Source organism: Pelodiscus sinensis, chromosome 8 (genome assembly GCF_052426305.1).
Source record: "Pelodiscus sinensis isolate ZL-2025 chromosome 8, ASM5242630v1, whole genome shotgun sequence".
NCBI lineage: Eukaryota > Metazoa > Chordata > Testudines > Trionychidae > Pelodiscus > Pelodiscus sinensis.
In genome coordinates this window covers 71,629,056-71,648,132 of record NC_143059.1, presented here as the reverse complement: position 1 = coordinate 71,648,132, position 19,077 = coordinate 71,629,056, and the positions used below count along the sequence as shown (strand labels likewise).

At 46.3% G+C, this 19,077-nt stretch overlaps 1 protein-coding gene across 3 annotated transcripts in view; it reads left to right on the top strand.

Annotated features, from left to right (window-relative positions):
• Positions 1-19,077, top strand: part of WBP1L (WW domain binding protein 1 like) — a 93,081-nt gene that overhangs the window by 60,540 nt on the left and 13,464 nt on the right. For 2 of the 3 annotated variants that reach the window (XM_075935565.2, XM_075935567.2), the window contains exon 2: positions 12,449-12,551. The exons of the other annotated variant lie outside the window; for it this stretch is intronic. In XM_075935565.2, coding sequence (XP_075791680.1) covers positions 12,449-12,551 — 103 coding nt within the window. The remainder of the gene's footprint in view (positions 1-12,448; positions 12,552-19,077) is intronic. 3 annotated transcript variants of the gene reach the window in all.

Here is a 19,077-nt window from a genome sequence, read left to right as displayed (position 1 = left end):
CAGAATTCTTGCCAGCAAGTTAAAGAAGTATGACTTGGATTAATGGACTAGAAGGTGGATAGAAAGCTGGCCAGATCATCAGGCTCAATAGGCAGTGACCAACAGCTTACCTTATTGTCAGCCGGTATCAAGCAGAGTGCCCCAGGGTCAGTCCAGGGGCTGGTTTTGTTCAACATCTTCATTAACAGTCTGGATGATGAGATGGGTTGCGCCCTCAGCAAGTTCATGGATGATATCTCGGGGGAGAGAGGTAGATATGCTGGAGGGCAGGGATAGGGTCCAGTTACCTATATAAATTGGAAGATTGGGCCAAAATAAATCTGATGAGGTTCAAGTAGGACAAGTGCAGAATCCACTGCACTGCTACAGGCTGGGGACCGACTGGTTAAGCAGCAATTCTGCAGAAAAGGACCTGGGGCTTACAGTAGACAAGAAGTTGGGTAAGAGTCAACAATGTGCCCGTGTAGCCAACAACATATTGTGCTGCATTAGGAGGAGCATTGCCAGCAGGTCGCGGGAAGTGATGCTTCCCCTCTATTCAGCTCTGGTGAGGCCACATCTCAAGTATTATATCCAGTTTTGGGCTCCCCACTAAAGAATGGATGTGGACATGTTGGAGCGAGTCTAGCAGATGGCAATGAAAATGACTAGGGGACGGGGATAGCTAACTTATGAGGAGAGGTTGAGGGAACTAGGCCTATTTAGTCTGCAGAAGGGAAGAATGAGGAGGGATTTGATAGCAGCCTTCAGCTCCCTGAAGGGGGGTTCCAAAGAGGCTGGAGAGAGGCTGTTCTCAGTGGTGGCAGACAACAGAACAAGGAGCAATGGTCTCAAGTTGCAATGGGGAAGGTCTAGGTTGGATATTAGGTAAAACGACTTCACTAGGAGGGTGGTGAAGCACTGAGATGGGTTACTGGGGGGGCGGGGATGGAATCTCCATCCGTAGATGTTTTAAGACCTGGTTTGACAAAGCCCTGGCTGGAATTATTTAGTTCGAGTTGGTCCCACTTGGAGCAGAGGCTGGACTTAACCTCCTGAGGTCTCTTCCAACCCTACTATGACTGTCATGAAAAGACATGCATCTGACGAAGTGGGTCTTTGCCCACGAAAGCTTATGCTCCTACACCTCAGTTAGTCTATAAGGTGCCACAGGACTCCTCGTCGCTTTTGCAGATTCAGACTGACACGGCTACCCCTCTGATACTTGTCATGAAAAGAGTAAATGAAGTTAATATCCATTCGAGCCTTTCACGACCAGTGCCATTAACAGTTGCTGTTTCATTTCCCAGGTAATGCCAGCTGAAGAGTCCCCCCCCCCCTTTTTTTTTTGTAGCTAATCCACCGTCAGAGAAGCACTTTTGGGGCATGGGCTAAACTGTTCACTGCCATGACTGTCCATACTTGTTTTGGAGACTAGTTTGATAGGAATACGCAAATTCCAAACTGAACTGACTCTAGCAAACCAAGAAAGCAAAAGAGCCCTAACAGAGGGGTCACTCACACTTTGTCTTAAAAGCTCATATTTCATGGCTTCAAACAGCTGCCAGCAAGGGTCAGGAAAGGGTTCCTCCCGCCGCTCATGTTCTGGGAAGCTATTCATTTATTTATGTATTTATTTCCTCCCACTCTCCCTCCTTCTCTCCTGAAGCATCAGGGATACCCACAAACGAAGCTGGGACATTTGATGGGTTGGAGGGCTTCAGCGCATTGAGATGACATGAAGCAGTTTCTCTTGCTGCTTGGTTGGCTGGTTTGTGTTCAGATGTGTAGGATCTAATAGGTTGCCACATGTGGGCACGGGAAAAACAATTTCCCATGTCAGATTGGCTGTGATGTGGGGGTGAATTTAGTTTCACTGTTGTGTGTAGGCACAAGTCACTTGCCAGGATTATCTCAATCATCTCTCTGCCTTTGTGAGGACACTGGTACACTTTCATCCCTCCTTGTCTTTGCCTGTGGGATATAGTAGTCTAGTCTCCTGGGGGCTTTAGTCTAATTTCAGGTGCTGGGTGTGCCCGTGCTGGGTGGTGTTGATGGCCTAAGCTATACACGTGGTCATACTAGATGATTTGCAGATCCCTCCTGGCCTTAAACTCTCCAACTACAACAATAATCTAGAAACAAATCGGATTGTGTGGCCATTTTTTGTGTCCCATATTGCTGAGCTGTCTCCACATGTTCATCTCATCATCAGTCCCACGGGGTAGGGCAACAGTTCCTTTTGAGGAAAAATCCGAAAAGTTTGGGCGTTGAGTGGTTTGGTTTGGAGTAGGGATGTGATCGACTAGCCAACCAACCAATAAGCAAATGCTTAACGGACAGTCAACACACTAGTCGACTAGTTGCTTCCCTCCCTTGCTGCCTCTTTCTAATAGAGGCAGCAAGGGGGGGAAGAGGAGAGGGTGTTTCAAAGCAGCAGCACCACATGGAGCCCACGCTGCTGCTTTGAAATGCCGCGTGCAGCACGGGGCCTGCTGGGAGCCCGGGGTCTGCCGCTTTGAAATGCTGCGCGCTGACCCCAGGTTGCCGCTTTGAAATGCCGCATGGAGCCTGACGATTAGCTAATTAATCAAAATTTTACATCCCTAGTTTGGAGTCCCTTGATCCCTATAGCTATAGAGGTATTTCACTGTCAGAATCAATTCCTCTCCTCCCCCTTGGTCCCAGGAATGATAACGAGGGTTTGTCAGTTTAAAAAAAAAAATCAAGTTGATTGAAAACTCTGCTAATGGTAGAATGGGGGGGTCCAATTCTGTGTTGTCAAGCTAATTGTCAACTCTCCCATACCACCTACCATACAGAACATGTTACCCAGCCCTACAAGGCACCGAGGAATTGTATCAGATCTTTTCCCAGCAACCCACAGAGAAATTCTGCAGTCTCATCCCCTAGGAATCCACCTCAGGGACCTTCTACATGCTTCCCCAGATACACTTGAGAAACAAGGGAACTCCAGCAGGCACGTTGTATCTGGTCCTGGCGCTCTTCCTGAAGGAATGCTGTGACTCAGAGACACTATCCTCAAACCACCCCCACACACAGGGCTCCATTCCTCCAGATCACAATCACCTTCCTCCTAGAAGCTGCGCAACCTTAACAACCTCGCTCAGAGCACCATCTTTGCCATGCCACCCCCCTGTACGCTAGCATCCCTCCTAATGACAGCATTGTTGGCTGCCGCCAAGATTTAAAGACAGTGGACAACATTCAGCTCTCCACCCCAAACGTTGCCAATTCTTCTGTACGTTCAGTTTTACAGCAACTTTGTATCCAAACCATGGGAATAGCCATGGGACTAGGATGGCTCCTCAGGACATAGGTGCTGAGTACCCATGGGGGAAAATGAATGGGTGCTTAGCAGCGGGCAAGATCCCTCTCTGCCTTCCTTCCCCCCCCCCCCCCCGCCTCCATGTCTCTTGCCCACTGGAGGCTCTGCCAAACTACTCCTCCCCCGCCCTCCCAGTGCCTCTAGAGTGCTGCAAACAGCTAATCATGGCATTCAGAAAGCCCCAGGAGAACAGGGGGGAATAGGGGTGAGGGATACTCGGGGTGGGAAGAGGGGGCCAAGCATCGGCCGTCACTTATCTCCTAGGACAGGGGTGGGCAAATACCTGCCCACAGGCTGGATCCAGTCCCCCGGGTTAGCTCCTGGCAAGCCCATTTTTACCTGCACAGCTGCAGCTCCCAGCAATCTCAGGTCCTGTTGGCCGTGGATCGCTGTTCCCGGCCAATGGGAGCAGCGGGAGGTGATGTCCCCGGTCCACACTGCTTCCCGCTGTTCCCATTGGTGGGGAACAGTGGTCCATGGCCAGCAGGAGCTGCGATCGCTAGTAAATGGAGCGGCAGCGGCCCAGGAGTGGCTAATGCTGGCGAACCACTGCTGTGTTATTGCCCACCACTGCCCTAGGATGTGCCAACTTCTTCATGGGCCATCTTGAGGGAGAATTTCTGTACAATGTGTCACAAAATCGAGGATACACTTGAGATATCAATATATCTTCATCATCCTCTGGACAGATTACCTGAACGCTCTCAGTGCTTTCGACCGCCACCTGTCCATTAAACTCCATCTGAAACACTCCCGCACCATCCTCAACTTTCAGTATCCCACGATGAGTTTCAGCAATGGATCCGATGGATGACTAAGTACAAGAACCCTACCGTTACAGATCTAGTAACCACCCCAAACACACCAAGAAATCTGTTATCTACAAATAGGCCAAGAAAGCATGCTTCTGTACAGGAGAATAAGTGCCCCTCCTCATCCTCCAAGGAACACCTTCTGAAATCAAGCCTAGGAACTTAAATTCATGACTCAGCTAGACACCAAAGATCATGGACTTAATAAAAACGCTGGATTTATAGCTCATTAGATCAGTCTGTCACCCTCTCCGACCCTCCTCTGTTCTGTGGCTGTAATGTGTTCCTGCCCAGTTCATTTTAACAGGTCTCTTGCAGCGTGTTAACTCCTTATCTGTTTCCCAGACCTGAAAAGGGCCTCTGTGTAAACTCAAAAGCTTCTCTCTCTCTCTCACCTGCAGAAGGTGGTCCAATAAGAGATATTCCCTTACTTTGTCTCTCTAATTCTGTAGTTACACACAATGTAATATCATGTATTGCTCATCTGTGACCGACAGGTTAGGTAGCAGATGGGTGAAGGTTAGAGACATTGAGTAGCTTAATCTCAGAGTTGACCTACCTTCAAGTTTATGGCTTGGATACACCCTGAGGTCTGAGTACAGAACTAGGAGCAAGAAATTCCTAATCCCAGTGTTCTCTGTGGTTTTAAACAAATCGCTTAGCGGGGCTGTTTCAGGTTCACCATATGCCCACCTCCAGATGGGTATCAAAAGGATTGTTTGTAAAGCATTCTCAATAGGAAGAGTTTTTATAGAAATCCTAATGAGCAGATTATTAATACAGTTTGGAAAGTACAGGTTGAACCTCTCTAGTCCAGCACTCCGGGGAGCTGACCGGTGCCGAACCAGAGAATTTGCCAGACCATGGGAGGTCAGTATTGTCTAGCAGCATCACCAACACTTCCACTGCTTGCTGGATTCTTAGAAGACATTTAGGAGTAAATTAGAGCTAAATAACAGCTCAGAACACTGACAGCCAGGACTGGTAGCTATGAACAAACTTTATGGGAAACTTGGCCACGTCTGGCTAACTAAAATCATGCCGGACCACGGATGTTACCAGATCAGAGAGTGCCGGTCCACAGAGATTCAATCTGTAGTGTGCTATCAAATTGTAAATCGCTATTTATAAAATAAATAGCAAACAAAACTAGTGTTGCACTTCCCCTGTTAGTTGTGGGGCTGTCAGTATGGCTAATCCAGATTAACGTCCCAGTAATACAAAAAGAATCTTACTCTACCGACTCCCCCTCAGAAAAATAGCAATCGCTGGGCCTTTCAGCATGCCCATCAGCTTACTGCTCTGGCTCTGGTGTTCCCAGAGGGTGGAGGAACTGCGAAGCTTGAGGACCTGCCATTGAAAAAGCCTGCTGTCAAAACACTACGCAGCCACATTTTAGCAGCTCATCTGTAAGGATGGCATTAGACTTGGTGGGGCTCAGGGCAGAAAGTAAGGCGTGCGTGTTGTCCGCCCCCATGCTGCTCTCTCACTGGATTGCTGCAGTATTTCTAGTGTTGGAGGCCCAGCCCTGCAGCTCAAGCTGAAGCCCAAGTCCTGCTATGCAGGGTCCCTTGGGGTTTGGGGCCCTGGGCAATTGCTCTGCTTGCTACCCCATAATGCTGGCCCTGCTCATGTGTCCCAGGTACTCTTGGCTCTTGGAGGACAGCCTGAAAAACAGGCAGGCTGCAATGTACCTGGAACCCAGAGTATACAGGGCTTGATAGGGGGAAGCCAACACTTCGACTTGTGCCTAGAAGCTAGCTGGGGCCCAGTCAGTCTTTGCAGAAAAGATGGAATGGGTTGCTAAATAAACAGACTTGGGATGTTAAAAAGTGATTTGGTAATCGTGTAACCACTGAAAATGTCAGCAGTTACATGAAGCCCGCAGAGCAGCCGGCTCCCCGGGATACAGAGGCAGCAGCGTGGGTGGCAGCCAGCTCCGCGGGAGCGGGAGCCTGCATGTAACCATTAACGGTGGGCTTATCGGTTAACTTTTAACGGTTATCCTATTACAGTAAACTTCCGATAATCCGGCACCTTTAGGACCCAGGGGGTGCCGGATTATCAGATATGCCGGACTATAGGAAGGGGGGCTATGAGGGGTCTGGGGTGGAGTGGGAGGGATGCGCCCCTCGGCGCTGCGGGACCAACCCAGCAGCACCCTAACTGCTCTGCCCCAGACTTCCCCAAGTCAGCCACTGGTCAGTTTCAGCAGCAGCTGACATGGGGAAGTCTGGGGCAGAGCAGCTGGGGTGCTGCCGTGTTGGTCCTACAGCGCCAGCGCCGAGCAACGACGCTATGGGACCAACCCGGCAGCACCCCAGCTGCTCTACCCCCGGCTTCCCCGAGTCAGCCCCTGGTCAGTTTCAGCAGCGGCTGAATCGGGGAAGCCGGGGACAGAGCAGCTCCAATTGTCCCACTGCCTTGAGCACTTCCGGGTTCCAGTTGGTGCCAGACCATTGGATGCCGGACTGCTGGAGTTTTACTGTATATCCCTAAAACACACTGGCACATTCTGCCCCAAGCGGAAGTTTGAATGTCCATCAGGAGTAGCCCCATGTAGACTCCACCAAGGAATCTAGCCTGGAGGTGGCAATAAATGGAAACTCTGCAAGGTTACCAGCCAAGGAAAGGGTTGCCAGTAGCCAAGTGAAGTGGGAGAGGCCTGCTTGCCTGTTGTTGCTATTTGACAATCAGACACAGCCAGTGAAATCCGAAAGGACCCCAGCATTGCCGCTCGAATACCCTGGGCCGGAATAATAGCTTAATGAAGCAGGAGGAGGAAAAAATGGGTCAGGTAAGAGATTGTTCCAATTTCTGACCCAACTTCCAGGGAGCGCAAAGCCAAACCAGCAAAGCAGCATTTGTCTAGATCCTTTTTAAACCTGCAACTATCTGATGGCTCTGCTCTTCTTAGCCCAGAAAATTCTTCCTCTGATGAAAGTGACCTTTACAGCTACTCATCTAAAAATAGCTGCTAGACACAAAAGCAATTGAGCACAATGCATTAATCCTTTAATTTTTGCCTCCACAAGACAATTTTCTGCATGTGTGCATTCTCGTATTATAAAAATAGTCTTCCTGTGCTTTGTATTGCCTGCCCGTGTTTGTTTTCTTTCGTGCCTCTCACTTTAATTAAGAAGAAAGATGCCTGGTGTTTGCCCAGGAGACATTTGAAATGTAAGAGATTCACATTGTTTGGAGTATCTTGGTGCCTAATAATTCAATGGCTACGATTTAGCAAAAACGAATAATTGAAAAGGACTGCAATTGAAGGCTGTGTTTATAGGTAAGTACAATGTATTTAATAATAATAGACTAAAGCAGTGTGTCTCAAATGGTGTTCTGTGGAATCTCGGGGTTCCGCAAAGTGAAAATAAGGATTCCGCAAGAAAATTCCATTCAATAACAATTATTTTTTAAAAATAATATTTAAGCATGTATGAATTTTATTGAAAACAATTTTCATTGGTGTTCGCTTCAGACGGCCAATTAATACAAAAATTAAAGATGTTTCTCTGATTACATTTTGGGACGGCTTATGTCAAGAATATTCGGCTTTATCAAGATGTGCAGTTCATCATTAGTTACCCTTCACCAGCACATACTTGTGCGAAACTGGGTTCTTGAATTACGCAGCAACAAAAACCAAATCCAGAAATCGACTGAATGCCGCGCCAGATATGCGAATCCAACTTTCCAGTATTAAACCAAATATAAAGAGAATTTGCCAAGAAAAGAAGAAAACCCACTCTTTGCATTGAAAACTGCCAACATAATGTATATTAGTTTTTGAGCTTTATTTTTAAATGTGATTTTTGTTTTTAAATGTGTGCAATTAAACTAAATGTTGATCTCATGACCTTGTTTAGTGTTTGTTTATTATTATGCTTACTTATTTGTGGTCTACTTTTTCAGCTCCATAAATAAGACTTATTAGGGGTTCCACAAAATTCTTTCAAGTTTAAAAAGGTTCCTTGGCCAAATAAAATTGGGAAACACTGGTCTAAAGGGTGTTTACAAATGCTAAATAAAGATATGGTCCTTGCCTGAATGCCCTAAATCACATAATTCCAACAAGAGTACGTTCAGAGATTTGGCATGGCGGTCGCTTAAATCTTTCATCTGACAGAGGAAAGGAATGGGACTGGCACGTTACTGAAATGAGTTATGTGCAGGCCTTGTGGAAATGAGGGTTTTCAGACTGAGAGATTCAGTTCAGCTGCTGGCAGATGGGCATTCTTACATGGCTGTTTGCTGACCACTTGCTCTGAATTTTGATGTCGTTTGGCTCTTCGGTTTGAAATGGTTGCCGACCTCTGGACTAGGTGATCATGACTTGGAAGTCTGGGTCTTTCATCCTGTCCGCTCATGCAGTAACGGTACAGATGCATCTGAGGCAGGCTGTGGGACCTGCTGCCAAGGGCTGACGGTCTGTGAAGTTTGGAACTAGTGGGGGTCCAGATCGCTGGAACTAGCGACTGTGGTGTAGGCTCTGAAATCTTTTTTTATTTCAGGTGATAGGACAACCTGTCAAGGTCCTAAGAGTCTATGCCACCTCTGTGTACTACCTAAGCAAGAAGGTGGGGGCGGCTCCTTCTCAGACCCTTTGTGAGGAAGCAACAACCGTTTGGACTCGGTTCACAGAGTACTGCACTTATCTCGTAGCCCCAGGCTGCGTGGGAACACACACAATGCCATGAATGATGCTCCCGTCTGTTGGGGGATATATTTCGCTAGTAGGGGCCACCTCAGTCTGCCACCAGGTGCCCCCTGTCAGTAGAGTCCTGCATGGATATAAAATTGGTATCCACATTTGCAAAAATGATCTCAAATATCTACATTCAGGGATGCGGCTATAAAGCGGATATTTGCTAATCTGCAGCGTTCTATATACAAAATTTGTATCTACATCTATATTCGCAAAAATGAGCCCCTAGATTGCTGAGTCAGGATGTGGCTACCCATGGACTTAAAGTGGATTTGCAAGGCTGTACCTGTACGTACATGTAAGCAAGGAAATAGCATTGTGCAGAGCGGGGTTAGAATTAAACTTGATTTTCATAGGCAAGGGGGAGCCAGTGCAGGAATTCAGCGGATGATGATGTGGTTTGAACAACTTATGACAAAATCCCCCAAAATAAAATTGAGCTTTGAGTACGTTTGGCCACTTCAAACTCTTAAGCAAGTGGGAGAATCCAGGGAAGTTTATATCTTTGTTACAGGTTGTGGCTGCAAATTCTTAATCTTTGCTCTTTTGAAATGTTATCCTTTCAACAGAAGAGATCTGTTGGAATAAATGCTGTTGAATTCCTTGAAATGTACATCCTGGTGCAAAGTAAATCTTAAAATGACACGGACCACTCGTTGTTTTTAAAGTTACAGACTAACACTCTGAGACTCTTAAAATAACTGTGTGAGATTCCAGCTCCTGCCTGTCTGACAGTTGCTCCGTTGGCAATGTTGCTTTAGAGTTTGTCACGGTTGCGAATTTGTGATCTGAAAATCAAGTGCATCAGCAGTTTCTGTTGGTATGAGTCTGAAAAGAATCTAGGTCGTTCTCCAATAGCATTGTTGCTGCATGGCTAATAAGAGAAAGAAAGTGAGTGAGGAGGACAGATATGGCTTGGGATGCATGAAGAGTTGAGACCTCAGGATACGGAAGGAGCAGAGATGTGTCATTTCTAGTTATTTCCTTGACCATAATTGCATTTGGGGATGAATGCTATAGTCAAAGAAATGTAAATGTAAAATGCTGGTAGCTCAGCAGAGTAACTTGCACATTCAACTATCACCTTCGAAATTACAGGTGGAGAAGTCCTGTCATCCTGTCAAGGCATGGAATATCTACAGCCCATCCAATCCAGAACATAAAACACACAGCGCTGTGTGACACTGCTCAGTTGTATTAGTACCTGATGATTGAAAGAACTTGGTTTCAAAAAGTGGCCAGCAGCAGGGTTGAAAGTGGAGAAAGCAATGACTTGCAGCCAAGCTGCTTGGGAGGTCTGTCTGGCAGAAGGTCCTGCTGCCTTGGAAAGCTAGCAAGACAAGCAGCCCTCTCTCTTTCTGTTAAGTGTAGGTAGAGCCCTGTAAATCCACCAAGATCCACTTTATATCCCTGGGTATTCATGTCCGCGGGTGTAGGTATCTGCGACTCGTTTTTGCAGCTAGGGACGCAGATGCGAATGCGAAGTTTTGTATCCGTTCAGAGCTGTACAGCTGGGCTGCTCTTCTCTTTTCATAGCTTCTGCTCCGGTTCAGATTGAGGGAGAGTAGCTTGCTGGTCTGAGTTTCCATGAAGCTGTGCTCCGCTGTGTTTTGTATTTCAGCACATGCGTAAAAATCCCTTTACAGGACACACAACTTCTGGGATCTCTTCTTATGGAAGAAACAGAGTGGGGCTCTTTCTGCTGCATTTGGCGCCCCAGAAAGCTTTTCTTTTAGACACGACATTGCTCCGTGGACACGGGTGCTTGAGGATTTGAAGCAAGAAGTATGGCTTTTGTGGTGGGTGCTGACTTTGACTGGATTGGTAGGAGGTGTGGAAATACTTTAATACTGATACTCACCTGTTCCTTGAATCCAGAATAGACTGTCGTCTTTAAGAGAAAATAGCTCACAGGGTTTCCTTGACACACACTCGATTTGGTCCAAGTGGTGTGTTCAAAGAAATTAAAATATCACCTGGTTTAAAAAAACAAAACGAAATGAAGGAATAGAAAATACAGCGTATCCAGTGAACCGGTTAGCCTCAATAAATACCAAGAATGTGTCTGGTGTTTTACCTCTTATGCTGCATATTTGAAAACACATCACTTACTGGTGTAGTTCTATTTTTAGTAACACATCAACAAATTGGTTAGTTTTACCTTCTGTTAATATGTGCTGCTGGTGTAGTGCCCTTTTACTGGTTAGGTTTTGTGGGTGTTTTGTTTCTGCACTAACCTTGACAGTTTCCTTTTTTTCCTTCCTCACTTAAACTTCTTTGGTGGGGTTCCTTGTGAGAGTACAGCTGCATTCTACACCATGTTTGATGGCAGGCATGTTTCTGAAAATTAGTGCCATAGTCTACCAGCTAGACTGTGGTAGTGTGGTTTTGGACAGAGTTGTTGAATCTACAGGTGAACTGTACAATAGAAGTGCAAAGTATTTCTTTTAAATTTAGGATGAAAAAAATGCACAGGGGGATTATTGGCTTGAATTGCTCTTAGGTTATTTTAAAGGCAGCATATTTTTATTTTAAAGAGACATTTAAATTTTGCTGTAGTTTCTTCAGTGCAGACTTCTCCTCCGAGTCTACTTTGCCTAATTTAGCTAAAAGGGAATTTATTAAATGAAAATCTCAGGTTCTGTGCTGCAAATGTCAAAATTTCAATATGTATGTGTTTCAGAGGGGTTTTTTTTAAGTCATTTAACTCTCCTTTTACTTTCATTTCCATGTTCGATCTTCATCTGTAATTCTGGAGTTGTGATTCACAGCAGCCTGTAAAAATGGATCTGTTTTCATTTCGTAGTGCCCCCACCCCCATGCTGTTAGATCTTGCAAACGTGACTGGACAAAGCACTAGAAAACATATGGCAAGTTGTGAAATAGTGCTGCCCTGCTTCCTGTATGGGAACTGGACTAGGAGTAGGTGATTTCATACCATCTCTTAACTATCCAGTGCACTGGCCTTCTGGGAGGGACTGCAGGATGATAAAGGACAGCTGATTTGGCTCTACTCCTAGAATGCTGACGCTTCCAGGAAAACGTTTTACTGGAAGACTGATTTTATATAAACTGCGCTGCTAGTTATAAGAATTATTTCAGGGTGACTGTTACAGGAATATACTGTAATTGCCACTTGGGTTTACATAAACTCAAGGAGGTCTCACTCCAGATTACAACTTTCTCTATTTCTCAAGTGTTTCCTCGGCTTGACATGCAGCCTCAGCAGTTCAGTAAAGTAAAACGTGGAACAAAATCTCTCTGTCCTATGTACAAAATGTTCCAAGTGCAAAACACGATGCCTTCAAATGAACTGGAGGGTGTATAATAAAAAGCAGCATGGCCTAATCATTAAAGCATAGGACCCTACAGTTGATAGAGGCCCCCAGTTCTTATCTCAACTATGGAATAGATTTGGGCAGCAAACTTAATCTCCTTATGTGTAATTCAGAGTTAAAATTTACATAGCTCGCTAATGTCTTGAGAAATCGAATGGTTTTGTTTTAAATGCTTGGACAGCCTCGTGTGGAAGAGGTTAATCATTAATGTTGTGTGCGCCATGGAAGCTAACTTGTGTGCCTCTGGTTTTAATTTTAGGACAAGGAAACCTGCATGGGCGTCAACAATCAAAGTTATACCTGTGAAACGGGCCACTGTTGTGGACAGTCGCAGTGTTGCAACTACTACTATGAACTCTGGTGTAAGTCTCTTCATTTTTTTTATAGCCTCCCTTCATAACCGCCGTGACCACAAGCCTTTTTCTGGAAAGTTTCTTTTGTGTGTTTCTACAACAGTGGCCACCGCGGGATCCCTGTTTTGGGCAGGACTTGAATGCTAGGGGCAAGTAGGACCTGGTTAGCCTGGCATCTTCGGGGGTATAATGACAGTGGTACATCCCCTAACTCCCTCCTCACCCCCAAAATCCCACTTCTATGACTGCGTACTAGGGGTCTGCAGTGAAAAACCTTCCCCATTTGGCCTAGGCAGCTGTGCTTGGCTTCAGAGACAAACAGCCAAGTTGGTTCTTGTTGGAATAGAACATTTCATACTTTTTTGTAAGCGTGGATTCTGTTCTCATTAAAGGCCAGATGCTCTCTTAACAATTTGTATTTGCCTTTTGGCCCTAAACTCAACTGAAGGATTCATGAAAGTCATTTTATCTTTCAATTATTTTAGACTGTCTGCAAACAGAAGCACTACACTAGGTTGCTTTACATTTGATTCACTTTGTTTACAAGGTTGTTGTTTTTTTAAAGCATCAGGACTAGAAATTTCATCTTTAAAACCAATTCCGATGTAGTGCACAATTCCCCTGTTGAGGAAGGAGCTCGGGGAAGATTCTGTGGATGTAGAGTAGATATGTGGGGCCCTGATTAACGAACACTGTTATCTACTCTCCTTGCTAGCTCCTTTTTTTTCCCTCTAGCCTCTAAGGTAGTGGCTTTCAACCTTTCCAAACTACTGTACCCCTTTCAGGAGTCTGATTTGTCTTGCGTGCCTGTCTTCTCCCTGCCCCCAAGTTTCACCTCACTTAAAAACTTTTGGCTTACAAAATAAGACACAAAATACAAAAGAGCTGGTTAAGCAAGTCGTCATATGAAATTTTAGTTTGTACTGTATTGGCTTGGCTAGTGCTTTTTATGTAGCCTGTTGTAAAACCAGGCAAAAGTATCTAGATGAGATGATGTATCCCTGGAAGACCTCTGCATACCTCCAGGGATCCTTGTACCCTGACTGAGAACTTCTGCTCCAACGACTAAGATTGCCCATATTTTGTTTTCTAATTAATCCAGAGGATGGGATTCCTTTATGTTGCAGATACATCTGCTGACCCAGAAGTACTGGAGATGTCCCAGAGAGTATGTTTTCTTTTAAACCACTGCAGTGATGCATATCACTTCGGTGTAAGCACTGTCTATGCTGGGGTGGCCAAGCCATTACAGATAAAGAGCCAAAATAGTGGTGGATACAGCGCAAAGAGCCGAGGGAAAGAAGTTGTTGGGGGGGGAAGCTGTCCCTTTAAGAGCCACATGTGGCCCAAGCAGGCTTCCGTTGGCCACAGCATCAGCTCTCGCTGCTCCAACTGGAGCCCTGACCAGACAAGGAAAAAAAGTCAGAGCAGGGGAACGCAGAACAGCCGCGGGTGCCGAGCCACAGGTGCCGGAACCGCAATTTTTCCTTTGAAGATCCACATGCGGCTCGCGAGCTGTGGGTTGGCCACTCTGGTCTATGCCAAGAGGAGGGAGTCACCCTTCGTCTTAGGTAATCCACCTCCCGAAGCGGCAGTGCTAGATTGACAGAAGAATTCTCCCGTCGATCTAGTGCTTTTTAACCCCAGGGTTAGAACAGCATAGCTGCATCTCTCGGGGGTGGATTTTTTCACTCCTCTGGGACTTAGGCTACTACAGCAGGGATCAGTGCTCTGAGATCAGTCCACCTGCGCTCTAGCTGGAGCTACATCAACTTTCTTCAGTAGTGTAGACCTAGGCATAGTTATCCTGGTGTTAGGTCTCACTCTAGACTAGCCCATTTCTTGATGGCACCCAAGAGAGAGAAGTTGATTTCAGATAGCAGGATTCTTATCAGTGGTGTAGGGGAAAAGGGAGGCTCAGATAATCTCCCTCCACCTTATGCAATCCAGGAAGTGGGGTGGTGATAGTGTATTTCTATAATACAACCGGTTGTGTAGAGAGGAGGGGTGAGCACAAGAGCCTTGGAGTAGTTGTGAACTGGTCACCCATCTCTAATGTGCGGATACTATTTATCACCGCAGCCCGTTGTCTCGTGGCTTTTATTTAGCTGTTCTACCTGCTCTTAACCCCTCTGATGCTGGCAGTCTCCTTTTCCCACAGTGCTTTCCTTATGGATAATGTAGGAACGCGAACATCAGGCGCTCCGCTCGCCCCAGATCCAACGGCAGTGATTCCTGATGCTTTGCCCTTTGTCTGGAAATTTGCTGGACCTAAATTTTGCAGCGTGACCCTTGCATGCAGCAGCTCTTTGAATATGGAAATCAGGAGGCAGCTGCCTGCAGATTTTAAACCAGATAGTGCAGGGATGTGAAAGCGAGCTATGCACTCAGCACTGTAGGCCGTGTTTTTAAAGAATAAACTCAGTTGATTTTACCCTGTGCCCACAGAACGCAACAGTTCTTTGCATTGACAGTGCTTTGCTGCTCATCTAAGCAGTCAGGGGAACTGGAGATTTTGGTAGCTGGGAACCAAACGTTTGGGTGTGTGGCTGGGCAGATGAGGAAGGCAGTTGGATATTATGGCATGAGTAACTGGATATATGTGCAAGTGTTGTAGGAGAACAGCTAACGGAATAGGGATTCAAGCTGTCTTTAGATTGGAGTCCTAGCCCAGTGTATCTCAATGGGACAAGTCTGACCTCAGCTGTTACTTCAAGCCGGCGGAAGGCCCAAGCAAATACACTGCCAAAAGTGCAGAACTGGGGTGAAAGACTGGCCAGTGGAGGGCGGGGCCCTGGATTCTCCTGCAACCAGGCAGCGTGGTCTCCAACACCCTAGCCAGGATCAGGTAGCCCAGGCAGTAGGGAGGCCAAGCTCCCCCAGTCACCTGCCCCGAACCACCCCACAATCCAAGCTCTCCCCATACCCCCTAATTCTCTGCCCCAGAGCCCCCTGCATCCCCCAGTTCCCTGCTCTGACTCCTGTACCCCCCCCACTCTGAGCCCCCAACCCCTGCTGTGATTCCCCCCTCCCACCTGGGGGTTTGCTGTAGGACAGTACCAGGGTTCCCTGTAAGTGGGGTGCTTGTGCGGAGAGTTTTGATGCTGCCCGGTTGATTAGCAGAGCACCCGCCTTCAGGGTTTGTGTTTCTTTGGGTGGTGCACATTCACACATGCCTCAGTGCACACACAACTTTATTCCTCACATGGGTGGAAAAGATTCAAAGGAACATTGGACAGTACCTGTAAAAAAAAAATGTAAGTTACATTTACCCCAATCCCTGCAGTTTACATTTCCCAGGGTTTCTTTGCCTCCATGAGAACTAGAAACAGTTTTCATGTAAAAATTCAGCTTCTGGAACCCGAATTTGCATGTACAGACCTCACCACCCATTGCACGGAAAACAGACCATGCAGCACCCTGTGTGTATGTATCCGGGGAGCACTTCGAGATCCTTCATGTTGTGTTAAGAGTAAAATCATTAGTAAATCGTATTCACCCTGCATTGTGGTTCCTTCTTTATGCTCATTGCGAATTCTGATACAGCTTTTTATGGTAAGGAGTGCAATCTCTCTGCTAAACTTGCTGGAGAAAAGTTGCAATTCATCTTGACCTTTTCAGGACCCCTTGTTCCAATCCCAGGCCTCTTTTCCAGTCTTGCTGAGACAGATCCTTGATTGATTTACCACAGTGCCTTCGGGGAGGGGTGGCAGGAGAGGATGTTGTTGGAATGGAAAGAAACTTGTCCCTGGCCAGACATGCCTCCTGTAACAGGATCCCGTCTTGTGGGCCGGGGGAGTGGTTCTGTAAACAGGTTCTTTTTCCCCTTTCAGGACTTGGAGGAAGCCTTGTGGATTTAGCAGTGGAAGGGTCTGAAAGATTCTGAAAGTAACTGGGAGGGAGAGGTCTGTAATATTCTGAACCAATTAAAGGAGATGAGGGCATGTGGAGGGAGGCAGGGGCAGATGGGGAAGCAAAATCATTGTATTATTTTGTTAAGAGGCGGAGTGGAGGACTAAAGAACATGATATCTCAAGCAGGTGGATGGGCTGTGTTTAAAATTAGGTAACTGCGTGGTCCAGATTCCCCACCCGCCCCTTATTAAAATAAAATTTGAACCCCTTGGTGCCAAAAAAATACAGCCCCAAGGCCTGAATTCTCCGTTGCTAAGCACAAACTGCGATCCGGCTGGAAAGCTGAGAGGGGAACATGAAACGGAGACCACAACCTTCCTTTCTTGCGGGTGGGAGTTTGAAGTGGAACGAACACCTACGTGGCAGAGAGGTTGAGTTGCTTTAATCCACGTTTTCAGAAGTGGTTTGGGAATCCCCAAAGGGGGGCACGTTCAAGGTGGTGACTATTATAAATAGGTTAATTATTTCCGTACTAATCCCATTTTCTCTTGCTTGTAATTTGCTGGAAATCTGAGTTTGCCCCTGTCCAAAGGTGACATTTTTGAATGTTTAAGGTGAAATGGTGGTTGTTTCTGAGCATGGAGAAAGTAGGATGTTGATACACATCAGGTCCTTCCCGCCATTTCACAGATGAGGAAACTGAGGATCAGAAGTTGAGAGAGGTGCAAAGTAAGGGAAATGCAGAGCCACTGTGGGAATCCAAGTTAGGTCTCCTGATACCTGTTCTTGTGCTTTTACCACAAGACCATCCTCGGTAGTGGCTGGCCATTGAGTCAGTCAAGTCAAATGCTCTATTGGTCTTTGGACCAATCTATTTTAACACTTTCATTAATGACCTTGACACACAAAATGGGGGGTTGCTAATGATATCTGCAGATGACGAAGTTGGGAAGTATCGCCAATACACAGGCAGACCAGAATATCTTATAAGATTTGGGTAGCCTTAAACAGGAAGATTAGAAATGGGATTAAATTTAATAACGCAAAGTGCGAGGTCACGAATTCAGGGACTAAGCCCAAGAATTTTGCTTCCAGTTGGAAATGAGAAGGGGGAAATCCTGGCTGTATTGGTTGATCACAGGGTGACTGGGAGCCACTATGAGAGGAGACTAAAAGAGCTTGGCTGAGGGGAGCTCTGATTGCTCTCTATAAATACACCCGAGGGATAAACAACAGGGAGGGAGAGGAGTTACTTAAGTTAAGAAGCAATCTTGGCGCAATAACAAAAGGGTAAAAACTGGCCATCGACCAGGTTACACTTGAAATTAGACAAGGGTTTTTAATCGTCAGAGGAGTAAAGTTCTAGACCAGACTCCCAAGGGGAGCAGAAGGGCAAAATCCCTAGCTTGTTTCAAGCCTGGGTTTGAGGTTTATGGAGGTTCCATACAATGGCATAAGCCCGCCGTACCTATTAGCAAATATTTCCAGCCACCAGAGAGGGGACGCTGGATGGGGAGGGTTCTGAGATACTACAGAGAATTCTTTGCCGTGTGGGAGTCGTTCCTTACCCCCATGCTCAGGGTCTAACATATTTTAGATTGGGAAGGAATTTCCCCCGGGTGAGGCCGACAGAAACCCTGCAGTGCTTTTTACCTTCCTAGGCAGTGTGGGTAGAGGTCACATGCTGGTATTTGAACAAAAGGAAACGGTGAAATTGCTGTCACCCGCAGTCTTTAAATCAAGAGTTGAGGACTTCAGTAACTCAGCCAGAGGTCAGGCGCCTGTTGCAGGGGGCGGTGGGTGAGGTTCTGTGGCCTGCAGTGACATGAGGCAGGCTGATCACAGTCATCTCTTCTGGCCATAATGTTTGAGTCTGATGCTGGACGAGGCAAACAAGTCTCTACAACAGGGCTACTCAACACGTGGCCCGTGGACCGTTTGTTTGCAGCCCACAATACGGTTTGGGTTTCCACGGGGCTCAACATGCAGCCTGTGGGTGGGAGCCAAAACAAAAAAGCAGGCAATAGAATGGTCTTCTGTTGATGGCGTTCTGGTAGTTAAATTCCTGGACTGTCATTGCTCATTAAAAATGCCGTCATATGGGTGGAAATCGGGTCAATATTGCATTTTATTACTATCAACAGAACAGGCTGAAATGGGGCCTGCGTGTTGTGTAGTCTTGCCTTAATCTTTGTATTCATGCCCATCAGTGAAAGAGAAGCTATTTGCATATATTTGCATGTCTATGCAACCACACTTAAGTTGTGGCCCTTGGCATGTGCTGTGAGTATCATTGTGGCCCCTGGGGCTTCCATAGTTGAGTAGCCCTGATCTACATGGTGTTTAACCAAAAAAAGGTGTGGGGGGGGGGAACCAACTTCTTGGGGCTATAGGAAAATACTGTACATAGGAATAATAACCTGTCATTGACTCATAACACATTTTGGCAGTCCCTGGTTTTTGAGTGCTCTGCTGAGTAGCCAGTGTTTTACTGGCGGTTTTATTCTATGGAACTTTTATACAGATACTTTTATATTCAGTGAGTAAGACTGCTTGGCTGTTAGGATTATTTCTAGATCTACGTTTCCCCTCTGAGTTGCCTCAGCTGCTTTTGTCCCTGAGCAACGATGCTGGTCACCCCAGTTCTGAAAGAGAAACTTTCATGTGCAAGTACGGGGGGA